Genomic DNA, 17,803 nt, shown 5'->3' with positions numbered 1-17,803 from the left:
TCCGATCTAAAAATAAAATACAGGTGAAAAAAAATGCAATCAGTCATTTCATTCTAGTCCATCTCAGTTCAGTTTAGTTTATTGTCACGTGTACCGAGGTACAGTGAACAGCTTTTGTTGTGTGCTAACTAGCAAGTGGAAATGCATGATTACAATCGAGTGTACAATTGTAGGAGTAGAAAATTAAAAGAGTGGAGCGATTGTAATGAGTGATTGCAAATCTACCTCTGACCAGCTCGCAAAAAGGTCTCCTGTGTTGGCCGCCATCTTGGCTGTTTCCGATGAGCACATTACAGAGGTCAGAATCGCCTTAATGCAATAATGGAAAGTTTAAATGAATCTTTGGTAAAATGTACAGGTTGCCATTTACAATACCTTGCTTGTCTCCAGTCAGTACCCAAATCTTAATGTTGGCCAGGGTGAGGTTGGCAATTGTGTCAGAAACTCCTTCCTGTAGTTTGTCTTCCACTGCAGTGGCTCCTAATAACTAAACATAGTTAGGTACACAATTAATGAAACTTAGAAAGAAGCTTTGTTTTCACATTCATTTGGGCGGCTCGGTGACGCAGCGGTAGAGTTGCTGTCTTACAGCGCCAGAGACCTGGGTTCGATTCTGACTACAGGTGCTGTCTTTATGGAGTTTGCATGTTTTTCCCATGACCACATGGATTTTCCCCGGGTGATCCAGTTTCCTCCCACATTCCCAAGACGTACAGGTTTGTAGGTTAATTGGCTTTGATTGTAAATCGTCCCTGGTGTGTGTAGGATAGATGTATTCAAGAGAGAGTTAGATATAGCTCTTCGGGCTAACGGAATCAAGGAATATGTGGAGAAAGCAGGAACGGGGTTCTGATTTTGGATGAGCAGCCATGTTGAAAGGCGGTGCTGGCTCGAAGGGCTGAATGGCCTACCGTGCACTTTTTTCCTATGTTTCTATGATAGTGCTTGTGTATGGGGATTGCTGGTCGGCACGGACTCGGTGGGCCGAAGGGCCTGTTTTCATACAGTATCTCTAAATGAAAAACTAATCTAAAACTAGGCTTCGGCCATGAAACATTGATCAATATATCACCATCTTCATGGTTGTGTGTGGTGGAGAACCAAGGATATATTGTTGGCTTATTTCATAGAAAACATAGAAAATAGGTGCAGGAGTAGGCTATTCGGCCATTCGATTTCCGTATACTATTTTCTGAAATAAGTAAATTGAATGATTAACACTGAGTTTGATGATATTTGTAACTTCTATCCTATAACTCCTATTTAAAAAAGCTTTATGATGCCACTTTGAATGGTGTTGGCAAAAAGACAGAAGGTGTGAAGATCTAAATGGACTTTGGAGAAACTTCCATTGAGAAGTCATGCCAATGATTGAAAGTGCTAAGACCAATGCATTGCTGGCTTTCATGATGAACAGACTATAGATCGGTGCAGCTACGTAGAGCAGAATGATAACTGCATCCCGTGATGCTTTTATGAGCAGAGATTATGGAACAAACCCAACCCCTTGTCCCCCAACCACGGGAGCCTGCGGACTTAACATCGTGGAGCCCGCGGGCCCTGGTTAGGGACCGACTTCGGGGGCCCCAGGCCACAGGAACTTCGACCGCCCCAATCGAGGGAGCTTCGATCGTCCCGACTGCGGATGGTTCGACTCCCCCGACTGCGGGAGAATAAAGGGGGAAGAAGATTAGACTTTATTGCCTTCCATCACAGTGAGGAATGTGGGGAATCCGCTGTGGTGGATGTTTATGTTAGCTTTTATGTAGTTGTGTGTCTTGTTGCTTTTTTTTAGTATGGCTGTATGGCAATCGAGTTTTACTGCACCTTAATTTGTATACGTGACAATAAACAGACCTTGCCCATGACAATTTGCACCGTTAGATTTAGAAACACTGTGCGGAAACAGGGGCGTTGGCCCACCGAGTCTGTGACGTATCGGGTCGAGACCCTTCCTCAGACTAGATAAGGCTGTTTCCCCTTTAGGTAACGCAGACACCGGCCTCAATAAATCTGCTTCCGTGTTACTTATTGACAATGACACGTTGCAGACTCTGTGCAAGTGATGTAAATGGCCACTAGAGGTCACTGCTCCACTCGTCTGCCCACTGCTGTGTGTAGTAAGTGAATGCAGCCCAAACAAGCATCGCGCTACACTAATAATTTCACTACTTCGTAGAATACAGGAATGGAACAGGCCCTTCGGCCCACAATGTCCGTGCTGAACATGATGACAAGTTCAACTGTTCTCCTCTGCCTCTGTATTCCTCCATTCCCTGCATGTTGTTGGGCCTCATAAATCGCATCTGCTTCCACTCCTGGCAGCACTTTCCAGGCACCCACAACTCTCATTGTAAAAAAAAAATCTTGCCTCACTCATCTCCTTTAAACTTAGCCCCTCTGACCATAACGCTATGTCCCATAGTCTTTGACATTTCCACCCTGGGGAAAATGTTCTGACTGTCTACCATAGAAACATAGAAAATAGGTGCCATTCGGCCCTTCGAGCCTGCACCGCCATTCAATATGATCATGGCTGATCATCCAACTCAGTATCCTGTACCTGCCTTCTCTCCATACCCGCTGATCCCTTTAGCCACAAGGGCCACATCTAACTCCCTCTTAAATATAGCCAATGAACTGGCCTCAACTACCTTCTGTGGCAGAGAATTCCACAGATTCACCACTCTCTGTGTGAAAAATGTTTTTCTCATCTCGGTCCTAAAAGATTTCCCCCTTATCCTTAAACTGTGACCCCTTGTTCTGGACTTCCCCAACATCAGGAACAATCTTCCTGCATCTAGCCTGTCCAACCCCTTAAGAATTTTGTAAGTTTCTATAAAATCCCCCCTCAATCTTCTAAATTCTAGCCGAGTCTATCCAGTCTACCCCATCTATGCCTCTTACGATTTTATATACTTCTATCGAGTCTCCCCTCAGCCTCTGACACCCCAAAGGAAACAATCCAGTTTTGTCCAACCTCTCACTATAGTTAATGTCTCTGATCTCTGTTTTAAAAACACATTGTGAAATAAATCAGTCTTTGCCAAAGTGAGGTGAAAACCACCACATTGTCAGACGCGTGGTGAGTTACTTAAGTTCAACTTCACAGAATTAGTTTATTTTAGATTAGTTTAGAGATACAGTGCGGAAACAAGCCCTTCGGCCACCGAGTCTATGCCACCGAGTGATCCCCGCACATTAACATTACCCTACACACGCAAGGGACAAATTTGCATTTACACCAAGCCAATTAACCTACAAACCTATTTGTCTTTGGAGTTGCGGGAAGAAACCAGAGATCTTGGCGAAAACATACGCGGTCGTGGGGAGAACGTACAAACTCCGTACCGTCAAGCACCCGTTGTAAGGATCGAACCCAGGTCTCTGGCGCAGTGAGGCAGCAACTCTACCGCTGCACCACCCATATTAGAATACATCGTTCAGGGAGAGTGTAGATGCAAGGCATAACATTACTTCCTGCACGCCCATACCATCATGTCCTGCTCAATATCCTCGTACAACGCAGACAACTGTTCATCACGGTTCTCCAGAGCGGTGCTGGCGTGGTAGTGCATTTTCTGCCACTTATTGAAGTAAGCTTCATCCAGGTCCCTGTAGGCAAGCACCAACGTCCGCAATCCCTCCCCTGCAAATTCCTGCGTTTAAAAAAAAAATCAGGATCAGACACAAAGTAGAATTTCCTTGTGGGGAAAATGAACTTCAGAAAGTTAAAGTGTAGGAAGGAACTGCAGATGCTGGTTTAAGATAAACAAAAAAGCTGGAGTAACTCAGCAGGGCAGGCAGCATCTCTGGAGAGAAGGAATGGGTGACGTTTCGGGTCGAGACCCTTCTTCAGACTGTTACCCAACATCTTCTATCCAGAGATGCTGCCTGTCCCGCTGAGTTATTTCAGCTTTTTGTGTCTATCTTCAGAAAGTTAAATCCAGTTTGTGCCATATTTGATACATAGTGCGTTAAAAACCCCTGCTTCCGGACTGTAGATTGAGTTTACTGACCAGGGTGATGTGTGTGCAACTATACTTAGAGGGAGAAACAAGGAACTGGACATGGTGGTTTGCAAGAAAAAGACACAAAGTGCTGGAGTAAATCAGCGGGTCAGGCAGCATCTCTGGAGAACATGTACAGGCGATGTTTCGGGTTGAGACTATTTCTCCAGATTCAGACTCAAGAGTCCCAACCTGAAACATCAACTCTAATGTTCTCCAGTGATGCTGCCTGACCCGCTGAGTTAGTTCCATCACTTTGCGTCTGTTTTTATACTTATAGAGGACTGGTAATTAGCTTCAAAGTAAATAATTTTAGATGGTAGACGTACGTATTCCATGAAAACATTCACAAATAATTGAGGGATGCCTTTTAGCCCTGTTGCATACCTCCCAGGCACTATGAAGGCCTGTCTCGTGCACATGCATGAAAGACCACATAGATGTGTACATGCATCTTAAAGGTGTGACCAGGCACACACCAGGTCAGGATCGAACCCGTGTCTCCGGTGCTGTGAGACAACAGCTTAACCAGCAGCGCCACTGTGCCGCCGTAATATGTACGCAAATAAAACAGAAGTGTGAAAACGCACACCTCCAGGTTCAGGGACAGTTTCTTCCCAGTTTCTTCCCAGTCTGAAGAAGGGTTTCGGCCCGAAACGTCACCTATTTCCTTCGCTCCATAGATGCTGCTGCACCCGCTGAGTTTCTCCAGCATTTTTGTGTACCTTCGATTTTCCAGCATCTGCACAGTTCCTTCTTGAACACTTCTTCCCAGCTGTTATCTGAATCATCCTACCACAACCAGAGAGTGATGCTGAACTACTATCCACCTCATTGGTGACTCCCGCACTATCTTTGATCGGACTTTACTGGCTTTACCTTGCCCAGTAAACGTTGTTCCCTTATCATGTATCCGTGCACTGCGAATGGCTCGATTGTAAACATGTATAGTCTTTCCACTGACTGGTTAGCACGCAACAAGAGATTTTCACTATAGCTCGGTACACGTGACAATAAACTAAACTGAACTGAATGGAACTGAGACACGGACACAGACACACAAAGCTTTTGCATGTCAAATGTTGCGTTAGTCGAACACCCTATAAACACAGAGCAAGATGATTGTATCAATTCCCATCCCCTGCTGATTATCTCCATGGTTTCAATGCCCTTCATGTAAAATATCACATTGCAACACTCACTTGAGGATTAGTCCTGATATTTTAATGTTTCTGAAGTGCATCTCCAGAACACAGCATGACAATTAAAACCATACTCCAGGAAACAAATGGAACGAAGATTAATTGAGATTCATTTTCTCCACATTAACAGTGGCAGTTTTAACCACTGACACAACTTCAATGAGGCTCGAAGCCTGCAGTCTATTGCGATCAGGAAAATAATTCTAAGCAAAGACACCAAGTTGATGATGGCAATTGTTCTGGGACCTTCAAACCATGGTTCTACCTAACAGTGACATTTGCTTTTCTGTGGCGATATGGTTTTTCAAATTCTGATCAATTCTGAATAAGGAGTAAGCCATTTTGAACGGAGACGAGGAAACACTTTTTCTCACAGAGAGTGGTGAGTCTGTGGAATTCTCTGCCTCAGAGGGCGGTGGAGGCAGGTTCTCTGGATGCTTTCAAGGGAGAGCTAGATAGGGCTCTTAAAAATAGCGGAGTCAGGGGATATGGGGAGAAGGCAGGAACGGGGTACTGATTGGGGATGATCAGCCATGATCACATTGAATGACGGTGCTGGCTCGAAGGGCCGAATGGCCTACTCCTGCACCTATTGTCTTATTGTCTATTGATCAATCAAAAATAAACATTGTTTCAAAGGTTTCAAAGGTCTTCATGTCTAGGGTGTCAAAGATCTACACAAATCAACTACCATGGCACTTGCACTTCCATCAGGTAAACATCAGGAGCCCAAACTCAATATATTTGGCAAGAATCAAAATGCAATTTGGCAGGTTAGCAGTCTGATCAAATCTCAGGCCATCACTAAATTCTTCAGATCATTCTTTTGGTAGTCAGTGTCTGAACTGTGGAGACACGAGAAACTGCAGAAGTGGGAAAACATGAGCGAAACACAAATTGCTGGAGGAACTCAGAGGGTCAGGCAGCATCTGGGGAGGGAGTGGACAGGTTGGGATCCTTCTTCAAACAGAAAACAAAGCGCTGGAAGAACTCAGCACGTCATGTACATGGGTCCCAACCTGAAACGTCGTCTATTTGTTTCCCTCTACACTTTGGGTGGCATGGGGGCACAACGGACTAGTTGTTGCCTTACAGCGGCAGAGTCCTGGGTTCGATTCTCACTAGGGTTGCTGTCTCTATTGAGTTTGTACGTTCTCCCCGTGACCACGTCGGTTCCCCATCGCCTGCCAACATGCCCCGTCTACTCTAGTCCCACCTGCCCAATCTTGACCCATAACCTGTCCTCTCCATGGACCTGTCTAAATGTCTCTTAAACATAATGATGGTACATGCCTCAACTACCTCCTCTGGCAGCTTGTTACATACACCCACTACCCTTTGTGTGAAAAAGTTACCCCTCAGGTTCCCATTAAACTCCCCCACCCCTCTTCTTAAACGTATGTCCTCTTGGTCTCGACTCCCCTATGCACGACAAAAGACTGTGTGTTTACCCAATCTATTCCTCTATTCCTCTCTGATTTTGTTCACCTCCATAAGATCATCCTTTATCCTCCTGTGCTCGAAGGAATAAAGCCCCAGCCTGCTCAACCTCTCCCAATAGCTCAGGTCCTTGAGTCCTGGCAATCTTCTCTGCACCCTTTGCTGTTGCCTGACCCGCTGAGTTCCTCCAGCGCTTTGTATCCTGTTCTTGCCTTCTTTTGATTCTGGCACCACCTTGTGACTGGAATCCCATCAGCAAGCCGTGTGCCCTGCCATTTCCACACTGCCTGCATCACAAAGACACGTCTGCACAGAAGAGTTTAAACGAAAGCAGAATCCAATATTTGTTTTATTGCAACGATGTCTGCTCGGGTCAAGCTTAATCATCATTATGTTTTTCAATAACCAACCCCAATAACTAATAAATGTGCGGAGAAGAGAGGAGGCACTTACACTGAGGTGATCCGAGGTCACATACATCAATTCTTCATTGGATGGATGAAGCCTTTCAAACAATATGGTATCAGCTCCCTTTGAGTAAAGTCTTATTTGCCCTTCAGGATTTTGAACTAGCAACAAGAGGACGTAAAGTTACTAAGAATGCCACAAAAAAAGGTCGCACTTAAATTAAATTTTTGCTTAAACAAAATTAAGCAGGGAATAATAATTACGTAGGAAAGCAATAAATGCACCAGACATTATGTGTGTAGGAAGGAACTGCAGAAGCTGGTTTACATTGAAGATGGACACAAAATGCTGGAGTCACTCAGCGGGCCAGGCAGCAGCTCTGGGGAAAAGGAGCGGGTGACATTTCGGCTTGAGGGTCTCCACCCGAAACGTCACCCACTCCTTTACTCCAGAGATGCTGCCAGACCCGCTCTGAGTGACTCCAGCATTTTGTGCCGATCACAAGGCATTATAGTGTGGATCCGCCTCACCTATCACAGACATCCTCTTTCGCACATTGTTGAAGTCCAAGATGGCCAGCAGGCGGTAGATGACCTGTTTGCCCATCTCGTTGATGGTGATGGTTTCTGGGGTTCGAGATCGAAAGACAAAACCAAAGTTCCTTGCAGCGGTGACCAAGGCCCCTTCATCGGGCGACTGCGCCTGGTAACAAAGTTCAGCTGAAAACCAAACCCAACCAGACTAGTCATTGACGTATAGAACACTGCATTGTAATTTTGCTACAATTTCAGTAGAGGATTAGTTTACCTTAAGATGGATACGAAACGCTGGAGTAACTCAGCGGGACAGGCAGCATCTTCTGGAGAGAAGGAATGGGTGACGTTTCGGGTCAAGACCCTTCTTCAGACTCTCTAGTTTACTAAGTTCACCTTCGTAAACTTTTATGTCTGCCACAGCCAGACATAAAAACAGTTTTTATCCGCGAGTACTTGCTCTACTCAACAGCCAAAAATCTGTAGCCTCCCTTTGATCAGGTATTTTGTTGGTTCACATGCTTGATCAATGGTGTTTTATCATTAATGTTTTATTAATGTTTAGTGTTTTCTGTCTGAAAACAGGCTCTTCACCCCACCGAGTCAATGCCAACCATCAACCACATGCAAAATAACGGGTTTGTAGGTTAATTGGCCCCTTAGCGTTAGGGGAGTGGATGTAAAAGTGGGATAACATAGAACTAGGGTGAAAGGGTGATCAATGGTTGACGTGAACTCAGTGGGTTGAAGGGTTGGTTGTATCCCTAAACTAATCTAAGTTCACACTAGTTCCATGTCGTCCTACTTTCACATCTACACCCTACACATCAGGGGTGAAGGAAACCGGAGCACTTGGAGGAAACCCACACAGTCACAGGTGAACATGCAAACTCAGACAGCAGCCAAGGTCAGGATCGAACCTGGGTCTCTGGCGCCATGAGGCATCGGCTCTGCCAGCTGTGCCACACCCTCAGAAGAGCTGGCTTTGGATGGGTTCCGACCCGAAACGTCTTCTCCGCATGTCCCTCCACAGATGCTGCCTGACCGGCTGAGTTCCTCCAGCACTTCCTTGTTTGGGCTTTGTTTACCCGGTTGTTAGTGACTAATTTTACCTTCGCTTTTTTCCTCTGACATGACCGTGTGGCAGAGAGCGAGCAGCCTAAAAAACTCGTGCACTGACGGATCTCCCAGCTTTATCGCCTCCACCAGGCTGGTGTCGTAAAACCTGAACTTGTTATCTGCTAGACTGTTGAATGAAAAATCCACCGGGCAGGTTTTCTACAAAAAAATGAAAGAGAAAAAAGGAATGAGAAGCAAGTAACGTAACAGTGAGATCAGGATTAACATCTCAGCACACATGGTCTGATGCGTTACCTGCCCATGCCCTCCAGAGTTGCTGAAACAAAGAACTGCAGCGGCTGGTTTACAAAAAAAGACACAAAGTGTTGGAGTAACTCAGCTGGTCGGGCAGCATCTCTGGTGAACATGGATAGTCTGAAGAAGGGCGCACTGCGGTAGAGCTACTGCCTTACAGCGCCAGAGACCCGGGTTCGATCCTGGCTACAGGTGCTTGTCTGTACGGAGTTTGTACATTCTCCCCCTGTGATCTGCGCGGGTTTGTAGGTTAACTAGCTTGGTATAAATGTAAAAATAATTGCCCCTAGTATGTGTTGAGTAGTGTTAGTGTGCGGGGATCGCTGGTCGGTGCGGACTCGGTGGGCCGAAGGGCCTGTTTCCATGCTGTATCTCTAAACTAAACTAAACTAAACTAAAGGGTCCTGACCCAAAACGTCACCTATCCATATTCCCCAGAGATGCTGCCTGACCTCCTGAGTTACTCCAGCACTAAGTATCGTTTCCTGAATCTTCAAAGGTTGTGGATCAATGCTGTATGTTTTGGGACGACAGATGGCACAATGGGCTAAGTGTTCGGCTGGCGATCGGAAGGTGGCCGGTTCGAATCCCGCTTGGAGTGCATACTGTCGTTGTGTCCTTGGGCAAGACACTTCACCCACCTTTGCCTGTGTATGAATGTGTGTGAATGTGTGTGAGTGATTGGTGGTGGTCGGAGGGGCCGTAGGCGCAGAATGGCAGCCACGCTTCCGTCAGTCTGCCCCAGGGCAGCTGTGGCTACAGAAGTAGCTTACCACCACCGAGTGTGACTGAGGAGTGAATGAATAATGCGATGTAAAGCGCCTTGAGTATTAGAAAGGCGCTATATAAATCCCATCCATTATTATTATTATTATTATTATGTTGTGTAAGTCAAACTTGGGTTCTTAGATCTTTCTCTTTTGATTCAAAAGTGGAATTAAGAGTTTCCCAATTTATTTGGTGTTCACCTATGTTCAAACCTAAAAAGATGAATTGTTCATTGTTAATTCTGCAGCAATTCAACCACTGTGCCACCCACTCTCCCCATAGGCTACCTGACATGCTGATTATTCCAAAAATGTTATGCTTTTATTCAGATTTGAACATTAATACCGTGTTGTCTTTGCAGTAGTTCACAAGTCCACAAGTTATAGGAGTAGAATTAGGCCATTCGGCCCATCGAGTCTACTCCATTCAATCATGGCTGATCTCTACCTCCTAATCCCATTTTCCTGCCTTCTCCCCATAACCCATTTGACACCCGTTCTAATCAACACTTTGTCTGTCCCTGCCTTAAAAATATCCACCAACTTGGCCTCCACAGCCCTCTGTGGCAATGAGTTCCACAGATTAACTGATTCACCCTCTGACTGAAGAAGTTCCTCCTCACCTCCTTTCTAAAAGAGCGCCCTTTGATTCTGAGGCCATGACCTCGGGTCCTAGACTCTCCCACCAGTGGAAACATCCTCCCCACATCCACTCTAAACTAGGCATCCTTGCATTATTCTGTAAATTACAATGAGGTCCCCCCTCAACCTTCTAAACTCCAGTGAGTGGAGGCCCAGTGCTGTCAAACGCTCATCATATGTTAACCCACTCATTCCGGGGATCATTCTCGTAAACCTCCTCTGGACCCAGTCCGGAGCCAGCACATCTTTCCTCAGATATGGGGCCCAAATCTGCTCACAGTAATCCAAATGCGGCCTGACCAGCACTTTATTGAGTCTCAATTGGAGAGAGATTCGTTATTGTTGGAGATTACTTGGCACTTGTGTGACAGAAATGTTACGTCATTTATCACTGCATGGCCCAATACTGTCTAGACATTGAGCGCACGGCTGTGGTCTGCTTAATAGACTGTGGATAAGCAAACATAATTAAACGTTGTGTAATCATCAATTAATATCCCTACTTATCTAGAGGGTGCTTCCTTGGAATCATTTACCTTAAATTGACAGAAGTTTAGTGTTAATTATAATCATTTAAAATACAGGAAGAATTTAACACTTTAAAAGAGGACAGAAACGGCCCGGTGGCGCAGCAGTAGAGTTGCTGCCTCACGGCGCTGGAGGCCCGGGTTCGATCCTGACTACGGGCGCTGTCTGTACGGAGTTTGTACGTTCTCCCCGTGACCTGCGTCAGTTTTCTCTGGATGCTCCGGTTTCCTCCCGTACTGGTTGGTAGGTTAATTGACTTGGGTAAAATTGTAATTTGTCCCGAGTGTGTAGGATAGCGCTAGTTTACGGGATCGCTGGTCGCCGTGAACTCGATGAGCTGAAGGGCCTGTTTCCGCGCTGTATCTCTAAACTAAATCTCTGAACTAAACTAGGCAGGCGCAGTAACAGTTAACTCCATTCAGGTATTCATTAGTTTACAACAGGGAACTTTTTTGAAGTTTACAGCCAGAGACAGCACGGTAACAGGCCCTTCGGCCCAACTTGCCCATGCTGACCAAGATACCCCATCTACGTTAGTCCTGCGTGTGGCCCATATCCCTCTACACCTTTCCTATCCATGTTCCTGTTCAAATATCTTTTATATGTCGTTCTTGTACTTGCCTCAACTACCTCCTCTTGCAGCTCCTTCCATTTACCCATCTGCAAAAAAGTTGCCCCTCACATTCCTATTAAATTTTATCCCCTCGCCTCAAAGCTGTCCCTCCAGTTCTTGATTTCCCTACTCTGGATAAAATACTGTGTGCGTTCACCATATCAATACCCCTCATGGAAGAGATTTGAAAAGCAAAAAAACGCAGGCAGGTGGGACTAGTGTAGATGGGACATGCTGGTCGGAATGGGCAAGTTGGGACGAAGGGCCTATTTTTACGCTCTATCATTCTACGACTTTATCCCATCACGGATTTCCGAGGCTTTATGACCCCAGAACGTGCAGTAAAAACTATTATTTTGCCAGTAATTTTGGAGCATACAAGATTGACTATTATTATATATTCATGGGAATTATTCTCAAATGGACATTTGGATCAACGAAGCAATTTACCCAATAATGTGGACAAAATTAACGACAGCATTTTTAGATTACAATTTAATTAAGCAGTACATGACCCAGTGACACATCACCAAATTGGACAAGCACTGGATCTATTGCAAGTTAATAATTTAGACCACCAGGGTATGAGGTTACAAGGTTTTTACATGATAAATTTGCATTACCAACTGTTGACCTTGAGAATACAGCACATTTGATATATAGGAAGGAACTGCAGATGCTGGTTTAAACCGAAGATAGACACTAAATGCTGGAGTAACTTAGTGGGACAGGCAGCATCTCTGGAGAGAAGGAATGGGTGACCTTTCAGGTCTGAAGAAGGGTCTCGACCCAAACCGTGACCAATTCCTTCTCTCCAGAGATGCTGCCTGTCCCGCTGAGTTACTCCAGCATTTTGTGTTTATCTTCAGCACATTTAATATGCTTTAATTATTTCAACAAATGTTGCCCGTCCATCATTGTTACCCGAGCTGTTGCAAATTAAATTTGTGCAAATTTCTAGCAATAATTAGTTTGTACAATTTGGACATTTGCTGAGGCAACAAATGTCTAAATTGTAGGCCAAGTTAAGATTCGATATTTTTTAACAACTTTGGACTTCAATCATACAAAATGGCACGGGAAATGTGGCGACTGTTGTCTAATGTGTCAGTGTAATCTACTATTCCTTCAGCGGCATGGTGGTGCAGCGGTAGAGTTGCTGCTTTACAGCGCCAGAGACCCGGGTTCCATCCTGACTGTATGTACGGAGTTTGTACATTCTCCCCGTGACCGCGTGGGTTTTCTCCCACACTCCAAAGCCTTACAGGTGTGTAGGTTAATTGGCTTGGTATAAATGTAAAATTGCCCCTAGTGTGATTATGTGCGGGGATCGCTGGTCGGTGCGGACTCGGTGGGCCGAAGGGCCTGTTTCCGCGCTGTATCTCTAAACTAAACTAAACTACACTCTATGACTCTTGTACATTGTGCCCATGTATAGTGAGATTTTTACTAAACTTTATACAAAAAAGGAATTTCACTGTTCTTAGGTACATGTGACAATAAAGTACTTTGAACCGTTGACATTTTATTAATATTTGCGTCTCGGTGATCGGAGCAGAATTAGGCCATTTGGCCCATTAAGTCTACTCCACCATTCAATCATAGCTGATCTATCTCTCCCTCCTAACCCCATTCTCCTGCCTTCTCCTCATAACCCCTGACACCCGCACCAATCAAGAATAACCAGACCTCATTCAGCAACATCAAGCTATTCTATGTAGTACACTGTTTGGTTGGTCTATTTATTCTTTCTTATATTGTTTTCGTTAAACAAAGTCACCAACACTTCCGTCATAATTTCTGTAATAGTAAATGCTTCCTATAGGAGGCAGTGTTTCCTGAATGATGAATATTAACTAAACTCCCAATGGTATTAGGATCACTGTTCAATTAACATTCCTCTGACCTAAAAACATATCAATCAAATGACATATCAAAGTGTACAAATTGGCATTGATTTTGTGGTCAGTCGGTAAAAGTTGGTTATTACACCAGCACTGATGCAAGACCTTTTTCAGAGCATGGATATACAGCACAGAAACAGGCCCTGTGTCCCACTAGTCCACACTGGCCATCAGTCGCCCATTCACAATAATGTTACACTTATCTAATCTAACTTTACTCTATTCATACTGTTATCATCTCTCCCTCGCCCTCCAGTTCTGCCACTCATCTACGCAGCAGGCCAATTCATCTACAAACCTGCATGTAATTTGGATGTGGAGGGGAAACCTTAGCACCCAGAGGAAACCCACATGGTCACAGGGAAAACGTACAAACTCAACAGTAACAGTAAGCACCCGAGGTCAGGATCGAACCTTGGCGTTGTGAGGCCGTGCTAATGAAGAATCCATCAATCTCTGCTTTAAAAATATCCATTGCCTCCACAGCCTTCCGTGGCAATGAATTCCACAGATTCATCACTCTCTGACTAAAGAAACTGCAGAAAAAATCATTTAAGGGAAGAGAAATTTGTTGCCTCATTTGACCCATCATGGATTTCTGCAGAAGATACTCAGTCCAATTTTTGTTAATTCATAGATTATAGCCTTTGCTGGCGGTCACAGTGGCGCAGCGGTAGAGTTGCTGCCTCACAGCAAATGCAGCGCCGGAGACCCAGGTTCGATCCCGACTACGGGTGCTGTCTGTACGGAGTTTGCATATTCTCCCCGTGACCTGCGTGGGTTTTCTCCAAGATCTTCGGTTTCCTCCCACACTCCAAAGACGTGCAGGTTTGTAGGTTAATTGGCTTGGTGAATGTAAAAATTGTCCCTCGTGTGTATAGGATAGTGTTAAGGTGCGGGGATCGCTGGTCGGCGCAGGCCCGGTGGGCCGAAGGGCCTGTTTCTAAACTAAACTAAACCAAGCCAAAATCTTGGTTGTGGCTTGGGTTAATCAGTATTTGTACAACTGTGAGGGTATGAAAAAGGAACAAGAAAATGTGGGGTTTTCGTTGGGACAGAGAGACTATAAACAATACTTTTCATCACACACGACAGATAATCTAATGACAATCCCGCACATCTCAATTTAGAAAAAAAAAGATAAAATCATATCAGCTATGCATTCAAATGATTCCACAAGTATATTCTTTACTGGAGTCCTACCTCAGAGATCTCCATTTTTCCGCCCAGTTCATCATAGGCATCTCCTAAACAAAAGATATACAGAAAAGCATTAACATTTCTCCACGTTTAAAAAGCAACTGCAGATGCTGGAAAATTTCTCCACATTCTTTGGGAGAAGAAACCTGTTTTCATCATAAGAATAAAAAAAAAAACCTAAGGTGTTTAATGGCATAGGAAATGTAACATTCTGTAGAAGTCACGGAGCGGCACGGTGGCGCAGCGGTAGAGTTGCTGCCTCACAGCGCCAGAGACCCGGGTTCGATCCTGATTACAGGTGCTGTCTGTACGGAGTTTGTATGTTCTCCACGTGACAGCGCGGATTTTCTCCGGTATCTCCGGTTTCCTCCCACACTCCAAAGACGTACAGGTATATAAGTTAATTGGCTCGGGATGTGTGTAGTGTCCCTAGTGTGTGTAGGGTAGTGTTAATGTGAGGGGATTGCTGGTGGGCGAGGACTCGGTGGGCCGAAGGGCCTGTTTCCGCGCTGTATCTCTAAACTAATCTAAAAGTCACACAGATGGAAATATAATGCCCCTGTCCCACTTAGGAAACCTGAACTGAAACCTCTGGAGACTTTGCGCCCCACCTAAGGTTTCCGTGCGGTTCCCGGAGGTTTTTTGTCAGTCTCCCTACCTGCTTCCACTACCTGCAACCTCCGGCAACCACCTGCAACCTCCGGGAACCGCACGGAAACCTTGGGTGGGGCGCAAAGTCTCCAGAGGTTTCCGTTCAGGTTTCCTAAGTGGGACAGGGGCATAACTCTCACATTGCCAAGAGGTTTGCACGTGCCTTACTCCACACATTCCTTGACAATAGTATGCATGGTGTTTATTCTGGATGTAGAGTGGATAAGTGCTTGTTCTACCTTTATCCTCCACCAGTTGGCGCTCAGTCCCACATGATAAAAATTAAAGTGCAGATAGGAACAGCGTGGTAACAAGTGGTCCTCATAAGCACTGGTTTTTATGTAGACTAAAACCTGCCTGCACACACGATGTTCCTTGGCAGATTGCCATACGAAAAGCTGCTCAAAGGCATGACTGCCTAATTTAATTCATAAATGTTATATTTTAAACTTTGGTAATCTTTCTTTATTTTGAGAGATGCAGCGCGAATACAGGCCCTTCGGCCCACCGTGTCCGCAACCAACCAGCGATCACCTTATTCACTAGTGCTATCTGACACACTAGGCACAATTTACACTTTTACCAAAGTCAATAAACCTGCAAATCTGTACGTCTTTGGAGTGTGGGGGGGGGGGGGGACCTGAGCACCCGGAGAAAACCCACGCGGTCACGGGGAGACCGTACAAACTCCACACATACAGCATCCGTGGTCAGGATCGAACCTGCGTCTCTGGCGCTGTAAGGAAACATCTCTACCGCTGCACCGCTGTAATATAAAAATATCTTTAAATGTGAAAATCTAGATTTTAATCGTTTTGAGGTGCTGATGAACTGCACCATCACAATAAAAGCACTATCCATGTGTATATACTGTTCAATATTGTACAGGGGAATCAAGGACAAACAGTGCCCTATCTAAGCCTATGTTCGCCCATGTTTGAGACCGATTATTATCATGTGTTGTCTTTCTGCTGACCGGAGAGCACGCTACGAAAGCTTCTCACCGTAACTCGGTACACATGACAATAAACTGAACTGTTAACTGTTAAATATCCCGTTAAACATTTCCTATCCATGCACCTGTCCAAATGTCTTTTAAATGTTGTTATTGCACCTGCCATGATTACCTCCTCTGGCAACTCGTTCCAAGTAATCTGTGTGATAAAATTCCCCCACAGATTACTATTAAATCTCCCCCCCCCCCCCCCCCCCTCACCTTAAGCTGATGTCGCCTAGCTCTTGATTCCCCTACTCTGGGGGAGAAATCCTGCATCCATCCTATCGATTTCCCTCATAATCCTACAAAATCACTCCTCATCCTCCTGCGCTCCAAGAATGTCCTCGCCTGCCCGACCTCTCCCGACAGCTCAGTTCCTCGAGTCCGGGCAACAGAACAGCAATTGGACCTTGTGCATTCAGTCCATTTCGCACCAATGCAGGGATGTGACTGGGACAGGGAGGGTTTGAGATATGAGGAGAACCTGGACAGGTTTTGCACAAAGTGTTGGACTCTTTCCAGCTTAATGACACTTTTACCACAGCAGGATGAGCATAACCAAGCAACAATACTCCAAATGCAGCCTCACCAACAGCTTACCATAGGCTCTCCCATTTATTGAGCATTTGTTGAAAATCATGATATTCTGCGTCAGTGTTCCTGTTTTGTCTGAAAAGATGTATTCTATTTGGCCCAGCTCCTCATTAAGAGTTGTGGTCCGTGCCTCAGCTGAAGTGTTTTTTGGTGCAAAGTACATCTTCCGATCCCAGTTTATGAAGTAACTGTGTCCAAGTCTGATGACTTCAACGCTTAAATGGAGACAAAAATCAAAAGGAAATTTAGGTCATAGTTTCGATACTAGTTTCAAAATAATTGACAGGGAGCTACAATTAAAAATATAACAAAGCAGCACCTCAAAATACATTTTGAATTTAAATGCTTAAGAAAAAACTGCAGATGCTGGAAAAATCAAAGGTAGACAAAATGCTGGAGAAACTCAGCGGGTGAGGCAGCATCTATGGGGAGAAGGAAATAGGCAACGTTTCGGGTTGGGACCCTCCTTCACTGAATTTAAATTATCAGACTTGAATTTAAATTATCACCACACAAACAGCAGTGAAGTCAATGTTTAATGTCAACCATTTTTAAAAAAAAATCAAAAGTAACACTTAATGAAGAATGAAGCGTCATGCCCCTGTCCCACTTAGGAAACCTGAACGGAAACCTCTGGAGACTTTGCGCCCCACCCAAGGTTTCCGTGCGGTTCCCGGAGGTTTTTGTCAGTCTCCCTACCTGCTTCCACTACCTGCAACCTCCGGCAACCACCTGCAACCTCCGGGAACCGCACGGAAACCTTGGGTGGGGCGCAAAGTCTCCAGAGGTTTCCGTTCAGGTTTCCTAAGTGGGACAGGGGCATTATGTTTGCTTGTAACATAAGTGACTGGAGATATAACAGATATGTCCATATGTTGCTTCAATAATCAAATTAAAATCTTCATCTAAACACATTTGCCAATATTTCATGTGTTAGCTT

At 45.0% G+C, this 17,803-nt stretch overlaps 1 protein-coding gene across 3 annotated transcripts in view; it reads right to left on the bottom strand.

The window, feature by feature from the left end:
• atp8b4 (ATPase phospholipid transporting 8B4 (putative)) overlaps nt 1-17,803 on the bottom strand; it is a 147,774-nt gene that overhangs the window by 30,286 nt on the left and 99,685 nt on the right. For all 3 annotated transcript variants that reach the window (XM_033050630.1, XM_033050631.1, XM_033050629.1), the window contains exons 14-20: nt 16,870-17,078; nt 14,625-14,668; nt 8,706-8,871; nt 7,591-7,779; nt 7,106-7,221; nt 3,495-3,659; nt 376-487 (exon numbers count right to left, since the gene is read on the bottom strand). In XM_033050630.1, the coding sequence (XP_032906521.1) occupies nt 376-487; nt 3,495-3,659; nt 7,106-7,221; nt 7,591-7,779; nt 8,706-8,871; nt 14,625-14,668; nt 16,870-17,078 (1,001 nt within the window). The remainder of the gene's footprint in view (nt 1-375; nt 488-3,494; nt 3,660-7,105; nt 7,222-7,590; nt 7,780-8,705; nt 8,872-14,624; nt 14,669-16,869; nt 17,079-17,803) is intronic.

The sequence above is a fragment of the Amblyraja radiata genome, chromosome 34 (genome assembly GCF_010909765.2).
Source record: "Amblyraja radiata isolate CabotCenter1 chromosome 34, sAmbRad1.1.pri, whole genome shotgun sequence".
Taxonomy (NCBI): domain Eukaryota; kingdom Metazoa; phylum Chordata; class Chondrichthyes; order Rajiformes; family Rajidae; genus Amblyraja; species Amblyraja radiata.
This window is presented reverse-complemented; position numbering and strand designations above follow the sequence as displayed.